Below are 26651 nucleotides of genomic sequence, written 5' to 3'. Positions count from 1 at the left end.
AAATGTGTTCAGATGTGTTCCCGTATTGAATGGGTAAAAACACAGTGCAGGTGTGTTTCCTGTGTTTGATTCTCTCCCTCTCTCCCGGCTCCTTCCTATAGGCTGGCAGCAGCCGAGGGGGCGGAGCATCGCTTCATGGGGGACAAGGAAGAGGAGGAGGAGAGCAGTGAAGAAGAGGATGAAGTATCCCCTGAAGAGCAAGGTATACATACACGCACACACACGTACGCACACACAGATAAACGCTTAAATCTCCACACTTGCAAAAAGCAACCACAGCAAAGTTATAGAGCAGGAACCACATGTCACTGTGTTGGTACAGAGATATGTCTTTCTTCTCTCTTCCTCTCTCCCTCAGCAATCTCTCATTGCACCCTTTCCTTGACCTAAGAACGCCACATACACAGAGAGAGCGAGCTAGGGAGCGTTCCAGTTCAATGAGCTCTATTTTGGCTCTATACCCTGCGTGTTCCCACCCTGTCCTGTATTTATATCTCTAAATCGGATCCAATTCTGAGTACGTCAGTCTGGAATACATACCGTATTGTGATTTCTTATTTTTCAACTGGCTGATATCTGTATATGATTATCAGCCCATCATAATAGTTTTGTCAAGGTCGTTAATGGACCAGTTTCAAATGGACCAATCTGAATACTAAAAGGCTGATATCTCTTTGTAGATTGGGCAGTCTGTTAAAGTAGGTTTGTGCATTTGTGTCCATTAGTTGGCCTACAGGTTTGTCTTTGTTGAAACTATAATTTGCATTACAAGATATATGGGTTTTTATCAGATAAGCTGTGTGGGAGACTTGTGTGAACTTTTTTTGCAGAGAGGTGCGTCACTTATAATAATAATTTTCCCAGGTTGGAATCTTACACAGGTCTTTAACCCATTAAGACCCGAGTCCGATTCTAAAAATGTCTTCTAGATCCTAACAGTTTTCTGAAAAATTTATGTTGCTCTATTAGTGGTGCTCAAATGTTTTCATGTCAAGGACCCCCAAAATTATATGTATTTGGCTGCGGACCCCCAACTAAAAAAGGTTGTTCTAGGGACCCCCAGAAGCAAAGATTTGAGTTAAAAATATATAAAATATATATTCAAAGATTTGCACACATTTTCACGGTTTTTCTATAATAGCAGACCTACAAGCTCATAAAGCGGAACGAAGTGACTTGTATATCTGCTATTTTTTAACTCTTTGACTGCCCCGGACGGGAATTCCCGTCCGATGGCTCTATGGCTATCATGGCCAATGACGGAATGACGAAAATATTTTTTTTGGGGTTTATCTCAAAGGAACTAGGAGATAACGCTATCCAAAAAAATTCTGCTCCATTCACTTCAATGTTGAAAAACAAACAGAGGAAAAATGCACCTTTTTCCTGGCACTGGGACGACACAGTCTGAAATAAGTCTGGCAGTGAAAGAGTTAATAGCCAAAGTATAAAATAATGGTTAAAGTGGTTAAAATGACACGGATGCTTTTCCGGATTGAATGAGTTAAAGTAAAGAAACGCATGGATCATATAGGCTTATATAATTACGGATAACATCCACATACATACTCTAACATACAGACTGTTGAGTAGTGAAATCTGTACATGGAAACACATCCTGAAATAACAAAATAAAACAGAAAATAGTTTGCAGTTTGGAATGACAGATCTCTGTTCGGTATAACAGATGACTGTTTGGTATAACAGATCACTGTTGGTCGGTATAGTAGATCACTGTTTGGTATAACGGATCACTGTTGTTCGGTATAGCAGATCACTGTTCGGTATAGCAGATCATTGTTCGGTATGGCAGATCACTGTTCGGTATGGCAGATCACTGTTTGGTATAACGGATCACGGTTTGGTATACCAGATTGCAGTTTGGTGTTGCAGATCACTGTTAGGTTTAACAGATTGCTGGCAGATACCCCTCTGTCTTGCATCGGTCTTACATCACCTTGGGTTTCGTTTTTTTTTGTACGAACAGCAGATAGTGGTCGTATTATTGGGTAGCTCAGCAAACCTTCTCCGGATAAATAAAATGTTTAAACTCGAAAGGGAGTGCAAATGTCTGCCAAGAGGCATGCCCTGATAATAATAGTGATGTAGTGATGCAGTAAAATGACTCCCCATAGGGCCATGAAACGGTAGTGCAGCGTGTGCTTACCAGTTGCACAGTGTCCCTCCCTGATGTCTTCCACCCTATTTCTATGACAAGGCAGCACTGTATTAAGCTGTGTTAATGTTGGTGCATGCGTTGGCGAATGTCTGCACTCTAACCTGTGTCACAGCGGCTAAAGACTTAGCCAAATACAGATTGGACTGAGTTAAATGTAAGTAAGCCTTGCAGAGCCATGTGTCCCGGGCCATAGGGCAGGAGTCTGTCTCCTGTTACTGTAGTGTGAGGCAGCTTGATGTACAAGTACATCCCCTGAACATGACGCTAGTATGTGGCAGGGACTTACCCCCAATCCAACCCTTGATGCTGAGTGCCAAGCAGGGAGGCATTGGGTCACATTTTTAGTCTTTGGTATGGCTACGCCGGGGATCTGGCCCGGCTGGGGATCGAACCACCTCCCAATCTCAGAGCGGGCACTCTAACCACAAGGCCACTGAGCTGCTGAGTTAAATGTGCACGTCCATTATTAAAACTCGTGATTTGTGGGTTTTGGGGTATGGTGGCTTGTTGATGAATGTATATTTTGGTGTGTATCTTATGTGGAATTGTGCCGGCGTGTTTGCATGTCTGCAATTGACTAGAACTGGTACTGTACATCCCTTAAGTTGGAGAGACAGGAGTGTTGTAATTAGTTAGTAGTATACTTGCCGTACGCCGGACGGACAGGTGTCCAATTGGCTACTATACTGTTCCATAGCCTCGCTGCAGGACGTGTATGCCAGAGCCTGGAGGGAAGATTGCCCTGATTTTAAGTAATTCACAAAATATGACAGATGTCATTGACTGATTTGAAAATATATTCTGGAATCGAGGTCCTTGGAGAGATCAAGATACAAGATCAGCTGTGGGCAGGCAGGCAGGCAGACAGACAGACAGACAGACAGAGTCAGGGGCATAAATCTCCTTGTGGAGATTAGATCTAACCAACTGAGCAGTGTTTAATAATGGAGCTGTTGAGAATCCCTCCTCAACTTGATTTCTGACTCGAGCTTTTTATCACCACATCCCCCACTGCAGCCTCAATGTATTTATTGCTCAGTCTGGGTGGGGTCACACAGGCACTGTTAATCATTCTTTTAATTATGTATTTGTATATATGCAGCGTGTGTATGTGTTTGTACTGTACAGTAAATTGATCAGTGTTCATTTGATTCGGAAGCCCCCTGCACAATGCACACAGAGTCCGTTTTGTTCGTAAATAATATTCGTCTTTATGACCTCTTGCACACCTACGCCAAAATGTGGCTGTCATTTTGCGTGTATTTTTTTTTCAATCAAACCCAGTTTAAAAAGTTTTTCTGATGTGTTAGAAACTGACTAATAAAAAAAGGATTTAGACCATAGGGCCTTAAAGCCTCTAGTTTGAGGCTGTTGATGGGTTTGACACTAAAGGACTAAAAGATGGGCCTTTTTTTCCGCACTGAGGAATTTATTGTGCCCAATGTAAGATAAACTCATACATCACATTTTATGTCCAGCCAAGAAGCAGCAGTTCCAGATGATGAGGAGGATGCACTACAACGAGGGCATGAACATCAAACTGGCCCGGCAGCTCATCGCCAGCGAACTGGAGGAAGAGGAGGATGAAGATGAGGAGATGAGGGACGACACCGAGGACACAAGGGAGGAGACGAGGGAGGAGGGAGAGGAGACGGAGGACATCAGCGTGGACCCCCCGCAGGACGGTAAGAAGGGAGACACACTGGGTTCCAATAGAGTGCCGAAGTCCTGACGTCACTCCCTCATCCCCTGGGTCACGGAAGTCATTTCTCTATGGAGAATAACATTAGTCATCTTAGAATTGTCTCATATAAGAATTGTGGTCCAAAAATAAACAAACTGTCCCGGCGAGGGACGGGGAGGTGGCTCCGTATCGTTTCCAATAGTCAGTCAGCATATTTGATACGCGTATTTGATAGTCTGTTTCTGCCGAGTCAAACCGCCGGGCTCATTTGTTTATTTTTGGAACACAGTTCTTATATGCTGCGATATTAAACATGTCTATGGGAATTTAGAATGGGGGGATGAAACGTGACCCAGGTATGATGCGTAAATTACGTCAGACTTCGGTGCTCTATTACGCCTGATTTGCACGCCAGTGTCTCAGTATAAATCAAGCTTTTGGGGGTGTAATTGGTCACAAAATTCACTGTTCGGTTTGATACAACTGTACTACTGTATGTTTTCAATACAGCAAAAAAGTAGAAATGCCAGAAATGTCCAAGATTTATTTTATTAATAATTTATTAAAAATTATATCATCATAAAGTGATATATTTTTGTAATAGCCTGTCTGTCTGTCTGTCTGTCTCTCTCCCTCTAGCTGACTCTCTGGACTCCTAGATGGGTGTAATCTTTCTGGTGATGCACCATCCTAACGGACAACTACTGTTGTGTTGCTGCTGTGCTCTGTGTTCCAGTGTTGGGTCTTGCAGCCGTCACAGCTTCCCCACCTCTGTACCACACACACACACACACACACACACACACACACACACACACACACACACACACACACACACACACACACACACACACACACACACACACACACACACACGATACCCTTGCCTCGTCACCTGTCTCTCTGTGTCTGCTAGTCAACAAAACAAACGCAAAAAAACAACAAAGAACTTTGCTTTTTAGCCACATTTTTACTCCGGAAACAGTACATCACAAAAGTGAAGCAAGGATTTACATAAACCCTGCTGATTTCCTCCTCTGTTGCCAAGAAACCCCTCCTCCCCTCATCCCCCTGCTCCTCTTCCTTATTTGGACGTCATCACTTCAAGGAATGTCTGCCTGCCTCTAACCCTTAAAGGGGGCCGAGAACTTTTTACAAGACTGTTGGATAACAGACCGATTAGCCAGGCCTTCCTCCTCTTCCCCCTTTTCTTTCTTTTTCTTCTTTGCCGTTGTTGTCTTCTTTTCTTCTTCTTCTTTTGTCATTACCTCGATCCCTGATCCTCAGTCTGTATGGAGGACACAGAACCTCTGGTGGAAGATAGGCATCCATGAACATGACCATGAATGGTGGTGATGGGTGGTTTGTAGTGGGTGACGTTCTGAGGTTTTGTGTTCCGCTTAGAGACCTGCCTGTCATCCTCTCACACACACACACACACACACACACACACACACACACACACACACACACACACACACACACACACACACACACACACACACTCATCATTGTCATTTGCTTCATAAGTACATGGATTGCAAAGCTTGATGAGAGACTTTTTTTTTTCTTGTTCTGATTACTCTACTGTGGCCACACAGATTACCTGGTAATGATATGCCACAAGAATACAATGTATTGTTTGACCTGCAGTAATGTATTTGCCGTTCAATTATTATTTCTTCCCATGCTAGCCTCAACGATCTTGAATTTGATTTAAAATTATTACAAAAATATAAGCATTTGATGTGCACTTGACAACCAATACAATATTTACTGATATATTTAATATTTGCCGTTCTACTGCACCGTAATACTTTTTTAAGTAACTATTAACAGCATTGCTTTTTGGCTAAGATCAAGAGAAGAAGCAGTACAGAAGTGTAATATTGTAATGGCTCTGTGTGGATCTCTGCATCTAGACTAGCACACACTGAGACATGAGACCTATGGAGCTCTTGTTGTTTGCTTGGCTAAAATAACTATAACCCTGTCGTTCTATTACTGGCACTGACCACATTTATGCTCACCAACATGACAGGAACAGTACTGTAAAGTAACCAACTGAAGGGATGGTGTGTGCTACTGATAACTAGTGATAACTAGCCTAGATGGCACCCATCTTCAAACAACTTCTCTCACTCGGCCGGCACTGCTGTGTAGATCTGTAATAAACAGATTTGTTCACTCTGCACTTTGCATAGACAGTGAACTTATTGATTGAGCGTGTGGTCCATCAGATAGTTATAAGAACAGTTTTTTATGACAATTTTTTCTGATGCAAAACTTTGTTTGTGAAGAGTGTGCAGGAGACTTAACTGTTGGACTTGAACCCCCTCTCTCTCACACACACACTTCCAAGTACGTACTAACATCACTAGTTAACCTGTCATGTTTGGACGTTCTTGTAACTGTTACAAGAACCTCCAAACATGACCGGTTACCTGCCGAAGTAACTGGTAGAGTAGAAAGCCTTACCAATCACAGCCAAAATGTGTCTGGTGTTCATTTACTGAACTGATCGTATTGGTTCGGTCTTGTCCGGTCTGCTCTGGTGTCTCTGGGACGAAGGAGGTGGGAATTGTTGTCAGAAAAAGCCATTGTCAATGCTACTGAATCCAGTCTCCGCTGTGGGCTTATGTGGAGATTATAAGTGACAGGGCTGCATGAAAAGTGAGATCTTGACTGATGGAATTTACCACTATGGCCAATAATGGTGTTGCAAGCATTTATCTTATGTACAGGGTTCCTACAGTATGCAAGTCTGTCTGCAAGGGAAGTGTGAAATTATAAAACATCAGCTTATGGTTATTGGTCAAGTCCTCAATGCACACATGACCACATATACGCAAACGCACTGTTAATACTTCACATATATTGTGATATTGCTTTGAATAATAATCTTCTTTCTAATATTGGTAATAATCGTAGTTGGAAGTAAATATTTTCCAGCCTACCAGTATATCAGCACCATACGTCAAATTGACAAGACTGAATTCTTATCCTTCAAGAAATGAAGGCCTGGAAAGGTTGTGTAGGAACTAGGGGTGTGACAATACACAAATGTTAAGATACACGATATTGGGCTCACTGTAACGAAATTGCCACCCGCCCCCCCCCCCCCCCCCCACAGTTATTAACATTGGCCATCTTCAGTTAATAATACATTTAATAAAAGCAATTTGTGAAGCACTTTTACAAAACAAAGTTACAAAGTATTGGCATCAAAATATACTTAAATGTACAGTACTTGAGTAAATGTACTTAGTTACTTTACACCACTGTCAGTACTGCATTTCAACCACTGTCAGTACTGCATTTCACATACTGTATAAATCCCAGTATCCCACTAATCTCAGTCATGTGTCATGCTGTTGTCATCTCAGATTTTCCAACCATAAGTGTAATTATTTCCATAACACAACTCGAAAAATCTATGATGCTCGTCGCTTGTAAATCCTTTGATACGATCTCAAGTTACACATAGGTTGTAAGCCTATTTGATTGTGCAGAAATGCAAAGTATTATTTCCTTCTGCGTCCACGTTAGTCAGCTGTGACTAGTCAGTTTTATTTCTCACCACAAGCCCTGGCATAGGGTTTAAAGACAGCCAATGATAGCTAAACAATCATTACTGCATTTATGGCAAGCTTGCATTTCGTACTGTATGCACTCATAACTTTGACCAGCAAAAATGTAAATTGAAAAACAAATATGAATTATTAATGAAAATAATTATGAGTATTAATTCTCACGTTTTAATATTGCAATATTTCGTGGCACAATATACACTATTGTCACACCCCTAGTAGGAACCCTGGAAATATTTGACTTATTACTTACTGTCTTTTGTTGTGATTTGCTGCTGGGGTTTGAGTCCTGTATCACAGGAAATCTGCACTTTTTTTCTGTTTTATTGTTTAATTTTTTTTATTAAAAGAGTGAGGTCTTAACAATTTATTTGTCTTTACTATGTGGTCAACACATTGCCAAATAGTTTTCTGTATATTTAAAGGTAGGGTAAGTGATTTTCTTTGGTTAAAATAAGTGTTAAATAGCTCTATATTCTGATAGTACTCATTGCTATAGAGTGTTTGTTCGGTAAAAGGAGTCTCCTTGTCTCTCCAGCTCTTTATAAAACAGAAAATGCATTTTCGTTTCAGTTTCAGTTTCATTTCCAATTTTATCCAATCAGGATAGAGAACTCAATCAGGATATAGATTAAACAAGTGAAATTGGAAGTGATGACACTAAGAAATGAGCAGAAAAATTGGAACTGGAACTCTATAAAAATTAAGCTTAAAAATGGGTACTTTCTCCTGATTGGCTGAGATTTTGACACCTACCAGAAAATGGATTTTCTGTTTATCAAAGAGCTGGAGAGACGGGGAGACTCCTGTTACTGAACAAACACTCTATAGTAATGATTACTATCAGAATATAGTGCTTTAACCTTTTAACAAAATACTTTTTGTTTTAACCCAAAAATATCACTTACCCTACCTTTAACAATGAAATATACATACAGTACAACATACACATGCATTTGGACTTATGATTCATCCTTTTGTTCTCTGAGGACCTGACAAACATCCATGATGGATTCTATGGTGGACAGTAACCAAGTACATTTACTTGAGTGCATTTGTTGAGTATCTCTACTATTACTACTACTATTTTAAAGTACTCCAGTACTTTAACTCAAGTACAAATCTGACTGCGCAACTTTCCCTTGTAGTTGAGTAATATTTATACTTGGACTCAAGTACTGGGCTTGAGTACTTTGTCCACCGCCGTTGCCTGACAAACGTCCATGTTGGATTGAAATGTCCCATCTCAGATATTGGTGGTGTAGCGAGTCCAGTGTATAGGTTACAATTTTTTATTTCTCTCACACATAATATTATTTTGGAGATTTCTTTGCACACACATCCATCAATAAATCAGTGAAATGATATACAAATGTGTTAGCTACATGGTTTAAATGCATCTTAAGTTGTAAAATACGCTCTTATGTTTTCTGGGAAGTGACATGGTTTGCTGAGACAGAATGCAGATGTGTTACTGTGCACAGGTCAGCACACTGGCCATGGCCATCACTGGCTGTCCAATCACAACCAACAGCTCATTGGATTTAACCTCCGCCCCCCCCCCCCCCCCCCCCCCTTGGATGTACAGTAATTGAAAATTCTGTACTTATTGCTCTCCCTTCAGTTCCAGCCTGGTCTTGGTTGTGTATTTTCTAGTGTGTGAACAACAGTAAGGGACAACTACTGCAAAACACTTGCATAGTCAAATATGAGTCCTAGTTGCTTTGTCTTCTGTTTTTTTATGACCAAAAAAAATGACATTGCAAATTGACTGACACTGACTCCAGAGTTATTACCTGGACAATGTGCCTCCTCTGTATTTATGTACGTGTACGTAAAATGAATACACAGCAAAGTCCTGAAAGTCTCAAAGTCTAAGTTAATCTCTGAAAGTGTAACGATAGACTGACTTTAAGAGTTGAATTAACACTCAGGATTTTGTTGTGTAGGCTATGTTCCTTTTCGCCCATGTGCAGCCTCACGGTTTCACCGCCTCGCTTTTGGTTTGAGATATTTTGATATTTCTACCAGTGAGTTTGTTTAGTTTTTTTTAAGGATGATGGAAGTAATGATCATTTGACCCCGCAACCCTGCCACTTATTTTGGTCTCCAAATAATGGGATTTGATTCATGTGTGTTTTTTGTATTTTAAATTTGCATGTTCTTTATCATAAGGATGTGTGTAACATTTCTGTCTCCCATTAAAACAATGAACATCTGTTATTTTCATCTGTGGACACATGGTTTTGTGGGTTTTACTTGTGACATTGATTAAAATATTTTAGGTTTGGAAGTCCTGGTGGTTTAACCAATTAATACTGTATGGACTCCACAGCATCATATAGGCACATTATATGATGCCAGACATTCCCTATTTCTGCACCCACATGTTCTCTGTCTACTGTGTAATAAAATAGTCAGATAGGCTAATACATTTTTAATAAAACAAACATGTTTGTAGCACCATGGCATCAAAGGTTCAATCCAGTCCCGGACGGCTGGCGTAGCGGTCCGGGCACCTAGTTGCGGGTTAGAATCCCGATCCCAACGACCTTTGCTGCATGTCACTCCCATCTCTCTCTGTTTCCTGTCAGTCTACTGTGTGTATATATATATATGGAAAAAGCAAAAATATATATTTAAAAAGAAAGGTCCAATCCAATTCATGTTCTCCAAATTCCCCACTCATGGGAGATAATATAAAGTGTGAGCTGACTATTTGAGAAGACAGTGGCTCCTTTTGGCCACCAGATGGCAGCAGTTTACAACAAATCTAATCCTGTTCTGCATTTCACATTGACGATAACATGTTTTGGTTGATTGAATACTTTAACAGTTTGCAAAAAAAGGCACGGTGGCACAGATTTATACAAAAGAGTTATAGTTACAAATTTCAGCCACCTGTAGGTGCTTATTGAGCAGTGGTAGAAAAAGTACTCGCATTTTTTCTTAAGTAAAAGTATAAATACAGCCGAAATACTGGAATTCTAAATGTACTTAAAAATACAAGCATTGGTATCAAAATGTACTTAAAGTAGAAAGTACTCTCATTATGCAGTTCAAGGTCCCATTTAATACATTTTCAAATGTATAAAATGTATTAAAATATTTTGGAAATAGCAGATCTACATGTACATGCTCACATTGCATCACATTGTGATGACACATTGTGAGCTTGCAGATCGGCTATTTTCAAATGGCGGAAATGTGTATATATAGGGCTGAAGTAGTGGAGTAAAAGTATAATATTTGCCTCTGAAATGTAGTGGAAGTAAAAGTAGACTATAGAAAAAACTATAGTAAAAATACCTCATTGTTCTTCAGTAAATTAAATGTACCTAGTTGCTTTACACCACTGCGTGTAGGCTAACGTCACTAATTAATGAGTGCTAATTGTGCACTGTCACTGTCTGTTTCGATTAGCTCTGGTTGAACACATTACTATCTCATTGACTTGCCGTGTGTGTCACTCACTACTGATGGGATTCATGATCCCAGGAATGTGGATGCATGACCTTTTTTCTGACATTCCATAATGTTTTCTCACAAATTTGAAACGTTCGACTAATTGTGTGTAGTGACACCTTAAAACATGAATGGACGGAGATAGAGTAAAAATCAATGATTAACTTTCTGTCTACTGCCTGGCTGGCATTTCCAAATGGATCAGGAACGGTGCGTGCAGTGTAAAATCCCATCATAAGGAGGGAAGGTCGTGCTGTGATTGGCTACTAGGTCGCCAGGCAACCGCTAACGATTACCAGTACTATGACTTTTATCAAAATATCGTCAGTGGTGGTGGACCGTATTTGTTACTCTATGTGGTGGACAGTAAATAAGTACATTTAGTTAAGTACTGCAGGCCAGCTTAAGTAGCCTACATCTGTGATTATCTGTCTGTATGCCTACTTTACTTGTGTATTTGTATTTCTGGATTTGTACTTTCACTCGACGCCATTTCAAAGACAAATATTGTACTTTTTACTCCACATAAGGGGAAAAGTAGGCTATTTATGTGGGGTCAACCCACCTAGGTAACCTACGTGCCTATTTCAAATAGTGATCATGAGGCTTTCAGAGCTTGTAGATCTGGCATTTTCACGAATGGAAAATATATACATTTTTATGCAGCAATGCATTGATATTAAAAAGAAAATGCACTTTAATATATAGGCCTACTTTTGAATAGGTGACTAAGAAACTTAACTTGTAAAGTAATATTTGACCAGGACTATTGACTAAAGTACTGGGCTTGAGTGTATTGCCCACCATTTTTCAAGAGTTATATATTATAACTCTCTATATCGTATATTATAACTTATAATATACGACCTACATGAGGTTAATATACGGGCCTACATGAGGTTCAACTTCTTAAAGTGTGTTACCCCCAGTGGGGGGTAACAGGGATGGGCTATAGGGCACCTCGATGTAAAATTGGCTATTTAGTCCAAAATGTTAAAACATAAAATATTTGGAAAACAGTCATGTAAAGTATAGCCTACATGATTAGAACATGCTTGAACATTTGACATTTAAGGTCTAATATTTATATAATTGTAAAAAAAAATCTACAAAACGTGTAAATCCAATAATTTTGGACATAAACAAGAAGGGTACATTTAAGTCTGATGATGATGTACTGTGCATGCATGTTCAAATCATGTTTACTTTACATTACTAAAATAAAATCAAAGTTATATATATTTTTTTACATTTTGCACAGATAGCAAATTTTACACTGGCCCACTCTTCTTGTATCCGTCTGGGGAATCCCAGGTGTCATAGGGGGTTCCCCTTATCTTATCTCCTTCTGTCTTCGAAAAAGAAAATAGAAGAAAAAAGTCTGTGGTCAAGTACATAGTGATAGATAGTATGTAGGCTACTTGACCGCAGACTTTTTTCTTCTACTACATATGTACTACATACATACTGTAGGGGTCCCGGTCCGGCTCCTCCACAAACTCGCACCAAAGTAAACCCCTCGTCCCAAACAAGTAACCAATCACAGTGCGGCGGACCGTCCCGTCCCGTCGGGCTATGGGACGTAGAGCCCAGCCCGTAGTGGAGGTTGCATTTGTGTGAAAGAAAAGCCAGAGCCTCTCCTCTCCACCCACATATGACCGAGTAGTTATGCTCTCACTGCAGCCGCTTCAGAGAACACAGTCTGGGCTTTAGCTTCCACGCGTTTACCCTTCAGTTGTGTGTGTGTGGTGCCTATTGTGACTGTTATTTTAGCAGGCTAGCCACACAGGCTAGCTGGCTAGCTGTGTGTGTGACAGTCAGTCAGGCGCTGGACCCGGGTGTTGGAGCCAGGAGCCCAGTGTGTGTGCGCGCGCGTGTGTGTGTGTATGTGTTAGCAGGGCAGGCTAACTACTCAGCTACTCAGCCTGGATTACTACAGACCTTCATCAAAGTGCTCCAGTCTGTGGTTTAACTCAACAACCAAGACAACATGAAGATAACTGTGGATTTTGAGGAATGTCTGAAGGACTCTCCGAGGTTCAGGTGAGTGGCATTGGTGCTTTGTTCCTGTTTGCTTATTTATTTATTTATACATATGTTGGGGGGCAAAGGTGTCCCAGCTAGCTACTTGGCAAGCTAATCAGGTGGTTGCCCGCTTGCCAGTTTTCTATTTTTGTCTAAAGAAGAGCTGTGGGACTGTCAAGAAGGCTGGTAATAATGGGTTAAGTTGGCAAATAATACAAGTTGACCCTTTGGTTTGACCAGTAATAATCAGCTGGTTCAGTGCCTGTTGGTAGACTCTATATAAATTATGTACAGATTGGAAATTATATTAAATATGAATGCAGGGGAGCACAGACTGCCATTCTCTGATCATTGTAAAAAAAAAAAAAATCAAGGCTTGTTTGGAGCTGTCAGCTTTGTTTTGCAGTGACTGTCATTTCAGTGTCAAGCTTTAGCCCCTTTCGGAACCCTGTATACCTGTTTGTGTATTTGGGATACAAAAATGGTATACAGGGTTCCGAAAGGGGCTATGTCAAGCCTATTCCTAGCTTATTTCTAAGACCCCAGGTTTTAACATTTTGGTTAGAATGACATTGCACCAAATTGTTTACCCAAACACATTGTAATAAACAGTTTACAGTTAATGTGTACTCTAATGTGTCACATAGAGCAGGGGTCTTCAACCTTTTCCAGCGCAAGGACCCCCTAGCTGAGAGACAGATGAAGCAGGGACCCCCACTACATATTGTATAAAATCGTGTTGCAGATTAAACCTTTTCATAGCTTTCATAGATAGTTGGATTCATGCTAAAGTGTATATTCAGATAGTTAACCCTTTAAACCGTCAATATTTAGTCAACTTGACCATTGGCTCTGTACTTGGTCTGCTCTTTTTTCCCTCTACACCAAATCTCAGAAAATAGCCGATCTACAACACAACGCCTTGCTCTGCAAGACTGCGAGGCATTGTGAGCTTGTAGATCAGCTATTTGCGGCTAATGTGGCTAATGTTCCCCATCACACAAAGATTTGGCGGACCCCCTGTAGTAACTTTGAGGACCCCCTAGGGTCCCGGACCCCCTGTTGAAGACCCCTGACATAGAGGCTTAACGTTTTATAAGGATTATGATGACTGCACCCCTCTGTTGTAGAAGGGTTTTCCAAGCTTTGAGAGAGTGTCCACACTCCTCTCTCCCTCCCAGCATCACCCTCTCTCACTCAAAACCAGGAGCAGATGTTAGAAAGTTGTTTGCAGGAAAATGGAAAGAGGGGTATTTTTCCCCTCAATGAGGCCATTTCCTCCAGAGTCAGCTTTGAACGATGGCGATGATGAACAAAGACGCGCGTCCCCCAATCAGCTGAAACGTTGGTTGGCGGAAACTTCCTCTTTGACGCTTCCAGGAATGATGTCACTCCACCCCTTTGCATTCTCAAGAAGGCACGCGCTCTTCCTTTTTAGTGAGGTAACAGGATGAACCAGGTCAGGTGGGATATGGCCGGGGTGGCAATCCTCAAGTGGCCACATCAGACAGAACAAATACAGTAGACACACATTTTTTGGTAGTTCAGATGATTCCCCATAAAAGTAATATCCTGAATGCATAACATTAACATTTTTAGATACTTTTAGATAGATAAGATTTTCGAACTGGCCAAGTTTGTTATATCAGGGTTGTTGGTTATCAGGGTCCCCAAAATTGCAGCGTTGTATGCAATAGCATATAAACAGGCATTGTCTGACTGATGTGTATATCTTATTGCTATAAGTCATGGGGATATATGCACTGTATACCTTACATCTTGTCCTGTGTTAAGCATTATGAGACCCAAACAACCAACCGTGTGACAAACAAACAAGAGAAGCCTGAATATTTGGGACGTGTCTGTATTTCTGATGCCCCCTTGGAAAGTCGGCCATCTTTTTCCAGTCATAACATTGTGTCTGCTCTCCATCTTGTTGTGATGGAGTGTGTCTGTTGCTAGTCAGGAAGTTGGTTCCCAGATGGCTCAGCAGCCAGCTGACACAGTCAGGCTTACAGCGCAGGCTATTTTCCAGTTTTCTAGCGACATTTGACCTTTTCGCGAAAGTCATCAGTCAGAGTGGTGCAACCTCAGTGTCCGCTCAAGTTCACAGCGGGTCAGGACTGACCAAAGATTCTTAGGAAAACACAAGAGTTTTCCACTTTGACCACCATCGCTTGTATCCTCTCCTTGTACAGTATATGCTTTGGCAGAGGAAAGAGAGAGAGAGAAAAGGAAAAAAAGAATCCCACTAAGAAACACTTTATTTATTGATGTTCATATGGACCGCAGTGACAGCGACCCAGCATTGAACCATTATGTCAGGACTGCTGACAAAGTACAGTCTATGGAAATAGTAGGATTCACATAATATTCCAACGTGACGAGAGAACGACAGAGAAAGAGAAAATAGATAAAAAAATATGAGTGTGGAGTGGACTAACTGCACATGCATATAATGCTCCACATCTGTTTCCATTTTGGTGTTTTTACTTTCAACTGTGTGCCAGAGAATATGGAGCCCCCAAATGTGGAGAGGGTTTATTTCAAGTGGTAATTTGGTACACCCCACATTTTTTAACCCCTCTCATCCCTGTTTTAGATGGGAAGTCATATATGGCTGTAGAGCATGCTCGCAGCAAGATGCTTGTGCAAAAAGTGATCTGGCTTAATTTGAACCGTGGTACCTTTTTTAGTTATTTTTCCACTCTCAAAGAGACCATGGATTGGTACAGTATAATAATGGAGTTTTACTGGCCCCTCTTCAAGTATGCACTTTGAAATTCCCTTCAGAGGATTTGGATCATGGCTTCTCTTCCCAGAGTCTATGGCTTATCTGGCGTCTGTTTTCTTGATTGAATAAGCCTATAACAGAAGTTTCCAAGCAGGTAAAATAGGTGATCAGAGAATGGCACGTTTCTGCTATCCTGTTTAGTTCTTTTCTCATGTGGAGTTTGTGGTTACTTACTATAGTAATGGATAGATAGATGGGTGGAATTTATTGGTTTAGTCTCCTCATTTGGACAGGCATAACTTTGAAGGGTTAGAGGGCAAGAAGTTGCCAATAAATGGCTTTATAAGCCTATAACACGATATATTGTGATATAATAGACACGCACTGTACTGACTGACCTAAGTTTCACAATTAGCTGTAAGATTTTCCCCTTGTCTTCACTGTTCTCTTTAACAACATTGACATCGTCGTCGTTAGCCCTAATTGGTTTTGCTGTGACCGATCTTGGCAGACTGCCACGATATGAAGTCATAGGACAAAATGGTATCAGCGGCTAGTTACCCTGAGTCACTGACATCCCCTGGAGCTGGCTGTGATACAGAGCACAGTGCCTGATGAGCAGAAGCACTCTGAAAGACATACACGTAGGTCATACTTTCCCATGGGAGGCTTGTTGGCATGCCTGGCTAGCTTAAGGTTAATTAATTGCAAACACTGTCTGTTTGGTCATTAATAATGGCAATTAGCAGGTAAGCAAATGGTTAAGAGATATTGTGACATTTAGAATTTAGTTGGGATATTGTGTGTGTGTGTGTGTGTGTGTGTGTGTGTGTGTGTGTGTGTGTGTGTGTGTGTGTGTGTGTGTGTGTGTGTGTGTGTGTGTGTGTCACATGTAGGGGTCTACTTTGGCCCTCCATTGGCCCAATTGTAAACATAACATGTTCCTTGAAAATGTTTCGTTGATATTTAAAACATTGTGCTGAAAATTTGACCTGGTTTCAAAATAAATTACGTCGCTTTAGCTTACTCGCTTTATCGCAGCATAATATTCGCATTCTGTGTAATAATAATAATAATAAACTTTATTTGTATAGCACCTTTCATGACATGAAATGCAGCTCAAAGTGCTTTACAGAGCAAGAATACAATTACAGTTAGAACCAATTTAACAATAAAGCAAACAAAAATAAAATAAAATAAATCTAGAAAATGTGCTCCTCGGAGCACAAGTCTCCGCCAGCAGACTATAGCAATTATATTATCATAGCAATAACTAATGAGATACAGTAGAGTAAAAGATATATACTGTAGTTAAATAAAAAGGTGTATGTTAAAGAAATATTTATTAAAAAAAAAATGATTTAAAAATCATATTTTGTCTTCTAATGTTTAAAAATATGTTTAAATTTTTTTTAATTATCGTTCCTGTATAATTTCCAGGTTTAAACTCTGCCACTGATTCTCTGTAGAGCATTCGTTCACAGGAACCACAGACATAATTGGGTCCACTTTCGGACATCTTCTTTAAGAATGCGAGAGCAGCTTCATTAACTTCTAATTCTTGTGATCTGTATCGTTTCTTCTTACTCGTGTTATGTGCTTGTTGATGTTGTCTTTCATTATTTAAATACTCTGACCAGTTCCTTTTTTTCCTTTCGATGTTCTCTTCAGACTCTTCTACTTTTTCTTCCAGAGATTGTAGCAATCTTTGCTGTGTCATATTGTAAGCATTCATGGCTAGTCTTCGTCTTTTGTCATTTAGCGATTTTTTGTCTCTGATTAATTTCATTCTTTCTTTATGATTCTTAGCTCTGTTTAATTGAAGCAATGCTCTGTTTACATTGAAGCAATCTATCATATGGGAGTCGTCATAATTGACTGGTTTGTTCAAATACTTGTCTGTCTTCTTCATCTTCATTGTCTTGAACAGTTTCAGCAGTTGATTGGTGTGTTTGATCAGCTTTGGCCTTCTGCGCCTTTGTTTGACCAATGTTAGGTGTTCTCAGAGGGACACACACACGCACGGACGGGTGATTTGGACTAGAAGATACTGTTCCAATCAAGACTGATTGATCCTGTCTTACCTCGCTTCAAAAACGTAAACGTTTTTTTGAAGTGACACACCTATTTATAGAATTGTATTTCGTCATGCATTCCTCTAGCCAATCAAAGGCATTGGTGTCAACATATTAATACGTATTAAGATTTCGGTCTTGTTGTGGGATCAATTCAACTCTAGTCCTCTTCTGTGTTACTGTTGTAGATGAGTATGCTTTCTTAGCTTTGGCCTTCTGCGCCTTTGCTTGACCAATGTCAGGTGTTCTCAAAGGGACACACACACGCACGGACGGGTGATTTGGACTAGAAGATACTGTTCCAATCAAGACTGATTGATCCTGTCTTACCTCGCTTCAAAAACGTAAACGGCTTTTTGAAGTGACACACCTTTTTATTATAGGATTGTATTTCGTCATGCGTCCCTCTAGCCAATCAGAGACATTAATGTCAACATATTGACACGTATTAAGAGTTCGGCTTTGTTGTGGGATCATTTCAACTCTAGTCCTCTTCTACGTTACAATTGTAGATGAGTATGCTTTCTTAGCTTTGGCCTTCTGCGCCTTTGCTTGACCAATGTTAGGTGTTCTCAGAGGGAAACACACACGCACAGACGGGTGACTTGGACTTACTGAAGGTACTGTTCCAATCAAGTCTGATTGATCCTGTTTTACCTCACTTCAAAAAGTAAGGGCTTTTTGAAGTGACACACCTATTTATAGAATTTTATTTCGTCACGCGTCCCTCTAGCCAATCAGAGGCATTGGTGTCAACAAATTGACACGTGTCACGTGGAGCTTGCCCAATGTTAGCTTGGCTAACAATGTTTGCTCACACAAAGCGAAAACATATTCTCCACCTTCGGCGGAGACAACAAAGCGAAAACATATTCTCCACCTTCGGCGGAGACAATAAAAGCAAAGGCATAAAACAACATTAAAATAGGCAATACAGTGAGGAATTAAAAATCAACCAAAGAATCAGCTAAAAGCAAGAGTGAAGTAATAGGTCTTGAGCTGTGCTTTAAAGCTATCGACAGAGGCTGCCTGTCTTAAGTGTAATGGGAGTTTATTCCACACTGTCGGTCCGTAAAAGCAGAATGCTGCTTCACCGTATTTTTTATATGTCATTGTAGGCACCTCGAGCAGGTCAGCACTTGAAGACCTGAGGGCCCGGTTTGGAACATATCTCTCTAGGCAGTCAGAGAGGTAGGAAGGTGCCAGACCATTTAGAGCTTTATAAACTATTAAAATAAATTTAAAATCAATCCTAAAAACAACCGGGAGCCAGTGTAGTGAAGCTAGAACTGGAGTGATATGTTCTCTCATCCTAGTTTTAGTTAAAATTCTGGCTGCCGCATTTTGAACAAGTTGTAATCTGTCAGTTGTTTTCTTTGGCAGGCCAGAGTAGAGTGCGTTGCAGTAATCAAGCCGAGAGAAAACAAAAGCGTGGATCAACGTTTTTGCATCGTCTAACGACAGATAGTCTCTAATTCGCGCAATATTTCTAAGATGAAAGAAAGCAATCTTGGTGACATGATTAATGTGTGTATTAAAATTCAATTCAGAATCGATAATAACCCCCAGGTTCTTTACTGTGGTGTTACTTTCTACAGCCAGGTTACCAAGTCTACTTGTTATTGATTCTCTCTGCTCACTGGAGCCAATTATGAGAACTTCTGTTTTATCCTCATTTAGCTTAGGAAAGTTCTCACTCATCCAGCATTTTATACTGGACAGACAGGTCAACAATGGGTCTAGAGCACAGGGGTCGTCTGGAGCTACTGAAAGATACAGCTGGGTATCGTCAGCATAGAAATGGAAGTTCACTCCGTGATCGGCGATGAGTTCTCCCAGCGGTAGTATATACAGGGAGAACAATAATGGACCCAGAATTGAGTGTAGATGTAGCCTACTCATGGACACAAACAGCATTTTTAATTAATGCAAATTAATCACATGTAATAAATGCTCCCGGTGTGTAAGGACCTTAACCCATTAAGACCTGAGGCCAATTCTAAAAATGTCAGTGGTGCTCAAACATTTTCATGTCAAGGAGCCCCAGAATGATATGTATTCGGATGCGGACCCCCATCTCAAAACATTTTGTTCCAGGGGCTCCCAGAAGCAAAGACTTGAGCTAAAAATGTTCGCTTTAAAAGAAAAAATATATATTCAAAGATTTGCTCACATTTTCACGATTTTTCGCCAAAGTGTAAAATAATGGTTAAAGTGGTTAACATTATTGTGATGCTATATTAACTACTTTTGCTGGGGACCCCCTGGTACCCCCCAAGGACCCCTGAGGTTCCCCAGACTCCACTTAAAGAACCAATGTGCTATATATATATATGTTACAGGGAAATTGGCATTCCAGGGAAATTGAAAGAGGAGCTGTTTGCTGTTTGCTTTTTTTTTACGAGGCACAACGAACACACACACACACACACACACACACACACAGGCTGCAGGCTGCACTGACGCAGACTGAGTGAATGTTTTTTTCTGTGCGCGACAGATTTCAGCGTTGTTGTCTTTTTCATAGCGTGTGTCGCATCGGTCTCACAAACTAAAGAAGTTCCACACCGGACATTTTCAAACCTGCGTGCGTGCAGCAGAGCAGTGCAGCGAGATCATAACAAACACTTCTTCCTTCTTTTAAGGCGGCTGTTATTCAGCCAGCGTTTCACCGCCACCTTCGGATCCGGAGTGATATCAAACTCTTGATAAAGTCATGATCGGATCGGTTAATTGACCTATTTATTTGAATGACCGATCAAATTATTTTCATTGATATCGGGCCTATCCGATCCATGGCCGATTGATCGGACCATCTCTAATATATATATATATATATATATATATATATATATATATATATATATATATATATATATATATATATACACTACACACACACACACTGTAGCTAAAATGACAGATTTCCCGGTTTTAAAGGGTTAAAGTGTCACTACTGCTGCCAGGCCCAGCACTATCCTAGTTGTGTATTTCATCAAATTGTTGCGTAGTTGTGTCTGGAGGTTGATGGGTTTAGGATTGAGGGCAGGGTGGGTAATTACCACCAGGAATCAGCCAAATGCTGGTAAATTTAGGCCGTGGGTGGTAAGCTTTACTTCTTTACTTTGGCAGGTAACCAACCGTCACTCAGAGGACCTGATATATATATATATATATTTTAAATCTAGCTGGCTGTTAGAACGGTGGAAATAGTTTGGGAATTTGGGGTAAACAAGCCACTGTGGCAAGGTGTGGAAAAAAAGTTTCCTGTCCCAAAAATACAGCAGTACATTTGGAAGAGAAAAAGTTTTCTCTGGAATTTTGAAATTAACCAGCTGGTTGGAGAGAAATATAGTTTCCTGCCCTGATGGAGGGCGTGTCTTGTACTGTCTTTGTAACAGTGAGCAGTGGCATGGAGGATCATCAGAGTTTATTGGGTGTGGCCATAGGACATGGTCCATTGTAGAAGCACTTTGTTTGTATTACCAAACATGATTCTTCCTAGTTACCGTAGCTGAATCACAGCACCAGCTCCCAACACATACTGTATATCCACAACTACTCAGCCACACTGAGGCAAGATTTACCAAGCTCCTTTGTTATCATCAAGTGTTGTTGATCTCTAAATAATGATCTCATCTCAGCTGATGTTGTTCTGAGGAGTGTGTTCATCTAATGGTGGGTTTTTCACCGCCGCAGGAACCCCCCCCCTCCCTCCTCCCCCCATATCAACACTGCCCCCACTCTAACAATTACAGGATAGACGTCAGAGCTTGGAGACTTGCCCTGCCCTCCATTTTCCATGCATAGGCTGAGAGTTAAAATACACAACAGTTTAGTCCAGTGGTGTCCAAAGTCCGGCCCGCGGGCCATTTGCGGCCCGAGGACAAATTTTATACGGCCCTTGGCTTCATTCCTAAATTGTATTATGAACGGCCCGCCTGCACCTTCAAAAAAATAAAAAGATTTATAAAAGTGAAAGTTGCATTTTCCTCCTTCGCCTCAGGATGGCTGCACCTTCTCTAGCTCTTGCTTAACCCTAAAACCGAAATAAAGTAACAATAAAACGCCCAAAAACGCCCCAAATCCGCCTGAAAACCGCACATATTTTGCCCAAAATCCGCCTATAATCGAAAATGTTCGCGCGTGCGCGCTCTGCGCGCGAGCAAGCTGGCCCTTGGGTGTTTTCATATTTTCTAATTTGGCCCCCTTTGAAAAAAGTTTGGACACCACTGGTTTAGTCCATCCACCAGCTCTGTTCAGAGAGGGGTGGGGGGTGTCCCGTTAACGGCAGACAGAAGAATACATTTAAAAAGCATGTAATCCTTTCCGTTTGCAATTGAAACAACCGGCTGACAACAGTGACTTATACTAGCTGTGTGGTCCCATCTAAAAGAATGGCATGTCGCTTGCTGGACTTCGGAATCATTACTGAAAAAGGAATCAAGATAGTAGCCAATGTTGTCAAAGGCACTAAGCTCTTTATTAATACAAGTGTCACCTGTTTGTTAGATGATGCGATCCCCTCCAACAGCCAAAGTGAGGCTGTTCAATCCATATCGATGGATCGTACCCTTGAGCAGCACCCTGCATCCCTAGTTGCGTGATAGGCTACCACTGTGTTCTGAGCCCTGTGGTGAAATGAGGACGTGTGTGTGTGTGTGCAGTGTACACTGTATGTAATGGGGATTATGTGGCCCAAAAAATATGATTAAACTGCTCTTAAAATATTCCCCCTCAGCATCTTTTTCTGGATGAAGCATCAAACCAGATATTTATAAACATCCTGAAATGATGCCATGAAGAGCAACACCTAATGTGCTGTATTTAGATAGAAATGTACGAGAGGGAATTCAATTGGTGTAGTAGGTGTAGGAGGAAGACGCATGCCCTGATGTACGTCTCGGTCTGGAGATGGAGATCTTTAAGGACCATACCATACCATCATCAATATTGTCTAATCTATGCACAGCGTGGGCCATATCATGCATTAGACCATCTTTTCTTTTATGGCTTTAGTTTTTGAATTTACATTTGTTTATAGTCTCTTCAAAGTAGGGATGCACACAATATAATGTTTTTGGCCGATGTCTGATAACTGATTATATCCATTGTCATATACCGATATCCGTGCTTTAAAAGCGTTAAAATGCGACAATGTAACTTTACCAAAAATGGCCATGCAATGATATTAAGTGTATTGGATGACCCATTTCAATCAAATTTAACCATCTTCTGCAAGTTGATTTTTATACTGTACTGAATTAATGGTATCCGATAGCTTTCTTAAAAGTAAACAAACTATGCCATGGTACAGTATGCTTTGAAAAATGGTTTACAGTCATTTCAAATATACCGTGAGTTGGGTTAAACATGCCAGACCGCCGGTATGGACCTTTAACTGCTGCATCATCTGTGATGGAAGAAATATAAACCTAATTATATCACATGTAAGACTTAAGTAGGGCTGTCACGATTATGATATTTTACTTGACGATTAATTGTCACACAAATAATTGCTATTAACGATTTCATTGTGTTTTTGTCGTTGAACACTGGAACATATGAATAGAAATTACATTTCTGTTTGCCTTTTAGGCTTTGAAGTTGCACAGGGCAGATATGACACCTATATACACAGAATAAAAAATAACATTAATAGTGGAAATAGCCGGCGCATCGCGGCGCATTCTGAGCTTGTAGATCTGCCGTTTTCCACTATTTTTTTAAATGTTTGAAAATATATGAACAATTTTCAACATGGAAATGACGATGACGATTATGCAATAATAATTGCGAATAATCTCACATAATTGCGATTATGTAATAATTGTGACAGGCCCTGGTACATGTAAGACACAACCTGAATTGTCCGCCTTTCAGATCACATGCTGTAGGCCTTTTGAATCATGTCTTTGAAGTACTGATACTGGGGCACCACAGAGGATTCCATTATGTTGGAAGTGTGGAGGATGACTAACCTGTAGAGCTGCCTCACTACTATGTGAGTAGTTGCCAAACAGTGCACGGTCTTTAGATAATGCTGCTGTGTGAATCACTGCAAAAGAATGAATTGTCTCCACGTGTATCATTGATGTGTCTGTTCTCTCTAGTGCTTCATTTAACAGCTGGGAGGTAAGCAGTGCATACGGGTATGCAAGCAAGGCGGCATACGGATACGTCATTGAAATATCATTTGTCATCGCTTTTATCTTTATAGTAGCTCATCGCATGATCAGTGCATATAATGATTGGCACAATCATACAATGTAGTCCCATCATTGCAATAGTGCAGCACTGGAAAAAAACTGTTTTTCACAAGACAATGGTTTGTTGTAGGTCATCTAATGGCTAATTTATATTTAATCGCAACAGTTTATTTCAGTTGAAATTGTTTTGTCAAGCGGCACTTTGAAAGAGTCGTGCAACCAAGTACAAATTAACCTTAAGAATGAGCCTGCCCTTGCGTGATCCTGGTCAACGGAAAGAGAACCAGGACCCAAACATTCCCTTGGCGCTGCTGACTTGGCCTCTCGCTCCCACTGATGTGGTTCACCAGTCACTCGCTGAGTGTTTTTTCTCCATGGGCAGCTCTAGTCTCTTCATACCACACATGCGTCTTTATATAGCCCCTACATTCGCTCTCACTCACACCCAAAACGGCTCTGAACCCGGGATGTTTGGGCTCCTCAATTTGCGTTCTTTTTTTTTCATTCCGAGACAAAGCTAGTAATCTCGCTCAGCCGTTTCCTCTCTGCTTTTCTCCTCAGTCCTCCTACACAGGCTTTGTTTCAAGAGGGAAAGCTTTGATGCATAGATTACAGCTAGACCTTGGCTGGCCTGTAATGCAGAGGTCAGTGTGTTGGTCCTGTTCAGCTCAGGGAGTAGTTGGTAAGGCATAGCACGATCACTGCTTGGGCTATAGGTTCTATTACCACTGTTGGTTATCAGTAACGGTAAGGCATAGACTGCACTGCAATGGTTATGGGTTATCCTAGGTAGGTTAAACAGTAGAGCATAGCACTAACACTGCCATGCTTATGGTTTTGTGTTTTCCCCGTGTAGTGTGTAGGTTTGGTAAGATTGGTATACTGACCCAAAAATCCTGATCAGAGCACCCTAAACAAGGATGAGTTGGAAGAGGAGCGCCAGCCAGCAAACTTGTGCTGTGGGAGTGAACACACACTCAGGCATCGATCATTGGGGCAGCCCACAGCAACAGACCTGGACGTACTAAAGAAAGATGAAGGGGCGAAAAGTACTGGCGATCTAGCCTGCTGCCTGACACATGGAGGATCAAAATGACTGGAAACACTCTTGAGGTCTCGTCTAAGGACGACCAAGAGAGCATAGTACTAACAGTGGGCTTGGGTTATGGGTTCTATTCCCTGTGTAAATTAATCGATAAGGCATAGCAACGACAAAACTGCCAGTACCAGACTGAGGAGGTCATTAGTTGTTGAGATTGCCCTTACTAAAATGTACCATAAAAGACAATTTGCATGACACCATGGCATATGACTGTATCTTCCTACTGCCTGTTGGAATGAGTTGTGTGACGGCTGGAGCTCAGCGGAAGATCGCCTCCTCTCCACATACCTCCCCCCGGCCCGTCTGGCACTCTGGCGACAAGCGCTCCTTATTTTTAGATGAGGAGTAAGATAGGGTGTTTGGTCAGGATCCCTTCATGGAGACAACAGAATACCTAACCTGCATCTCCTCACCCCCAGGCAGGCACCTTCTTATCAGCCATCACCACGTTTATCAGAACATATGGGCTCAATCGTCTATGACTCTGTAATGACACGTGGAGATAACACTGTACTGCATCACAGTGGTGAGAAGTGTTTGGGAGCCTGCCAGGAAGACATTAAAGGTGGTTTAAGTTATATATTTTTTTTAAGATAAGTGTTACATAGCTCTATATTCCCATAGTATTCATTGCTCTTGAGTGTTTATTCAGTACCAGGGGTCTCCCTGTCTCTCTTATGGTATTTGAAATGGAGGTGAAGTTTCCAAAACGACCAAAGACAATGATGAGTGACCATTTCTTAGAGCTCCCAAATAGGCGCGACATTACCATAAAAGTAATACAGCTCATGCTGCATAATCCAAGTCTTCTGTTGGAAGGGTTTGCACTGTAATGTTTTTGCCCTTTTAGAACTGTCACCTTTTGTTTTGGAGAAGATGTTCTGGCAATCTCCCTATGTGTTATGTGGGCAATGACACTTCACCTGTTTCAATTGGCATGATGAGTAGATAATTAAGATACAGAATTTACATTTGCTGGTTAACAATTCCTGGTCTTCTAGCATTTGGCATTTAGCAGTGTGCAACAAAAGCTTAAGGAATCAACTTTTCCTAGCATTTGAACATTTCCTGTGGCAAAGCGTCCTGTGCATGAATGTTTCTGGCCTCTCAAAAGTCCTGAGAGGTAAATAGGAAAAGCTGTTCTGACTGGCAAAGGAGCATGACATGATTTGCTGTTTGCAGCACCGTCGCTCAGTGCGGCTTTCTCCCTCTCTTCCCTTTCCAAAAGTTCTCACCCCCCCATCCTCTCCAACAGCTTCCAGCCTTCCACAGCAATCTCCAAAACTGTTGCCCCTAGATCCAGGTCAGAGAAAAAGTGAGCTATGCTTTGGATATTTGTATTGAATCAACAGAGAGATGAAAGCACACTTCCTTCATGCCTCTCTAATTGTGCAGCTGACATTGTGGAAAACGACTGCAGTATCTTATGTTTGGGTCTAAACAGCAGAGAGAATCAAAGCTGAAAACAAAGCTGCTTTCTCTCTGTGAATATCAGCTTTCATACTGCACGATAAGAGAGTTAGAGTTGGTTACATACCAAGGTGTGTGGATAACTCCAGTGCTTGAATGAAGGACCTTGGTGTGTATG

General features: G+C 41.0%; 2 protein-coding genes across 3 annotated transcripts in view; both read left to right on the top strand.

Moving 5' to 3' along the window:
• ppp1r2 (protein phosphatase 1, regulatory (inhibitor) subunit 2) overlaps positions 1-9688 on the top strand; it is a 34620-nt gene extending 24932 nt beyond the window's left edge. Inside the window, exons 4-6 of the mRNA XM_080431912.1 lie at positions 102-202; positions 3658-3864; positions 4503-9688. Of these exons, the coding sequence (XP_080288038.1) occupies positions 102-202; positions 3658-3864; positions 4503-4522 (328 nt within the window). The 3' untranslated portion in view covers positions 4523-9688. The remainder of the gene's footprint in view (positions 1-101; positions 203-3657; positions 3865-4502) is intronic.
• A 2881-nt stretch (positions 9689-12569) lies between these two features.
• Positions 12570-26651, top strand: part of LOC308087699 (arf-GAP with coiled-coil, ANK repeat and PH domain-containing protein 2-like) — a 94846-nt gene continuing 80764 nt past the window's right edge. For both annotated transcript variants that reach the window (XM_080431772.1, XM_080431771.1), the window contains exon 1: positions 12570-12961. In XM_080431772.1, the coding sequence (XP_080287898.1) occupies positions 12909-12961 (53 nt within the window). In that variant the 5' untranslated portion in view covers positions 12570-12908. The remainder of the gene's footprint in view (positions 12962-26651) is intronic.

Source organism: Gymnoscopelus braueri (genome assembly GCF_963280865.1).
Source record: "Gymnoscopelus braueri genome assembly, chromosome: 6".
NCBI lineage: Eukaryota > Metazoa > Chordata > Actinopteri > Myctophiformes > Myctophidae > Gymnoscopelus > Gymnoscopelus braueri.
This window is presented reverse-complemented; position numbering and strand designations above follow the sequence as displayed.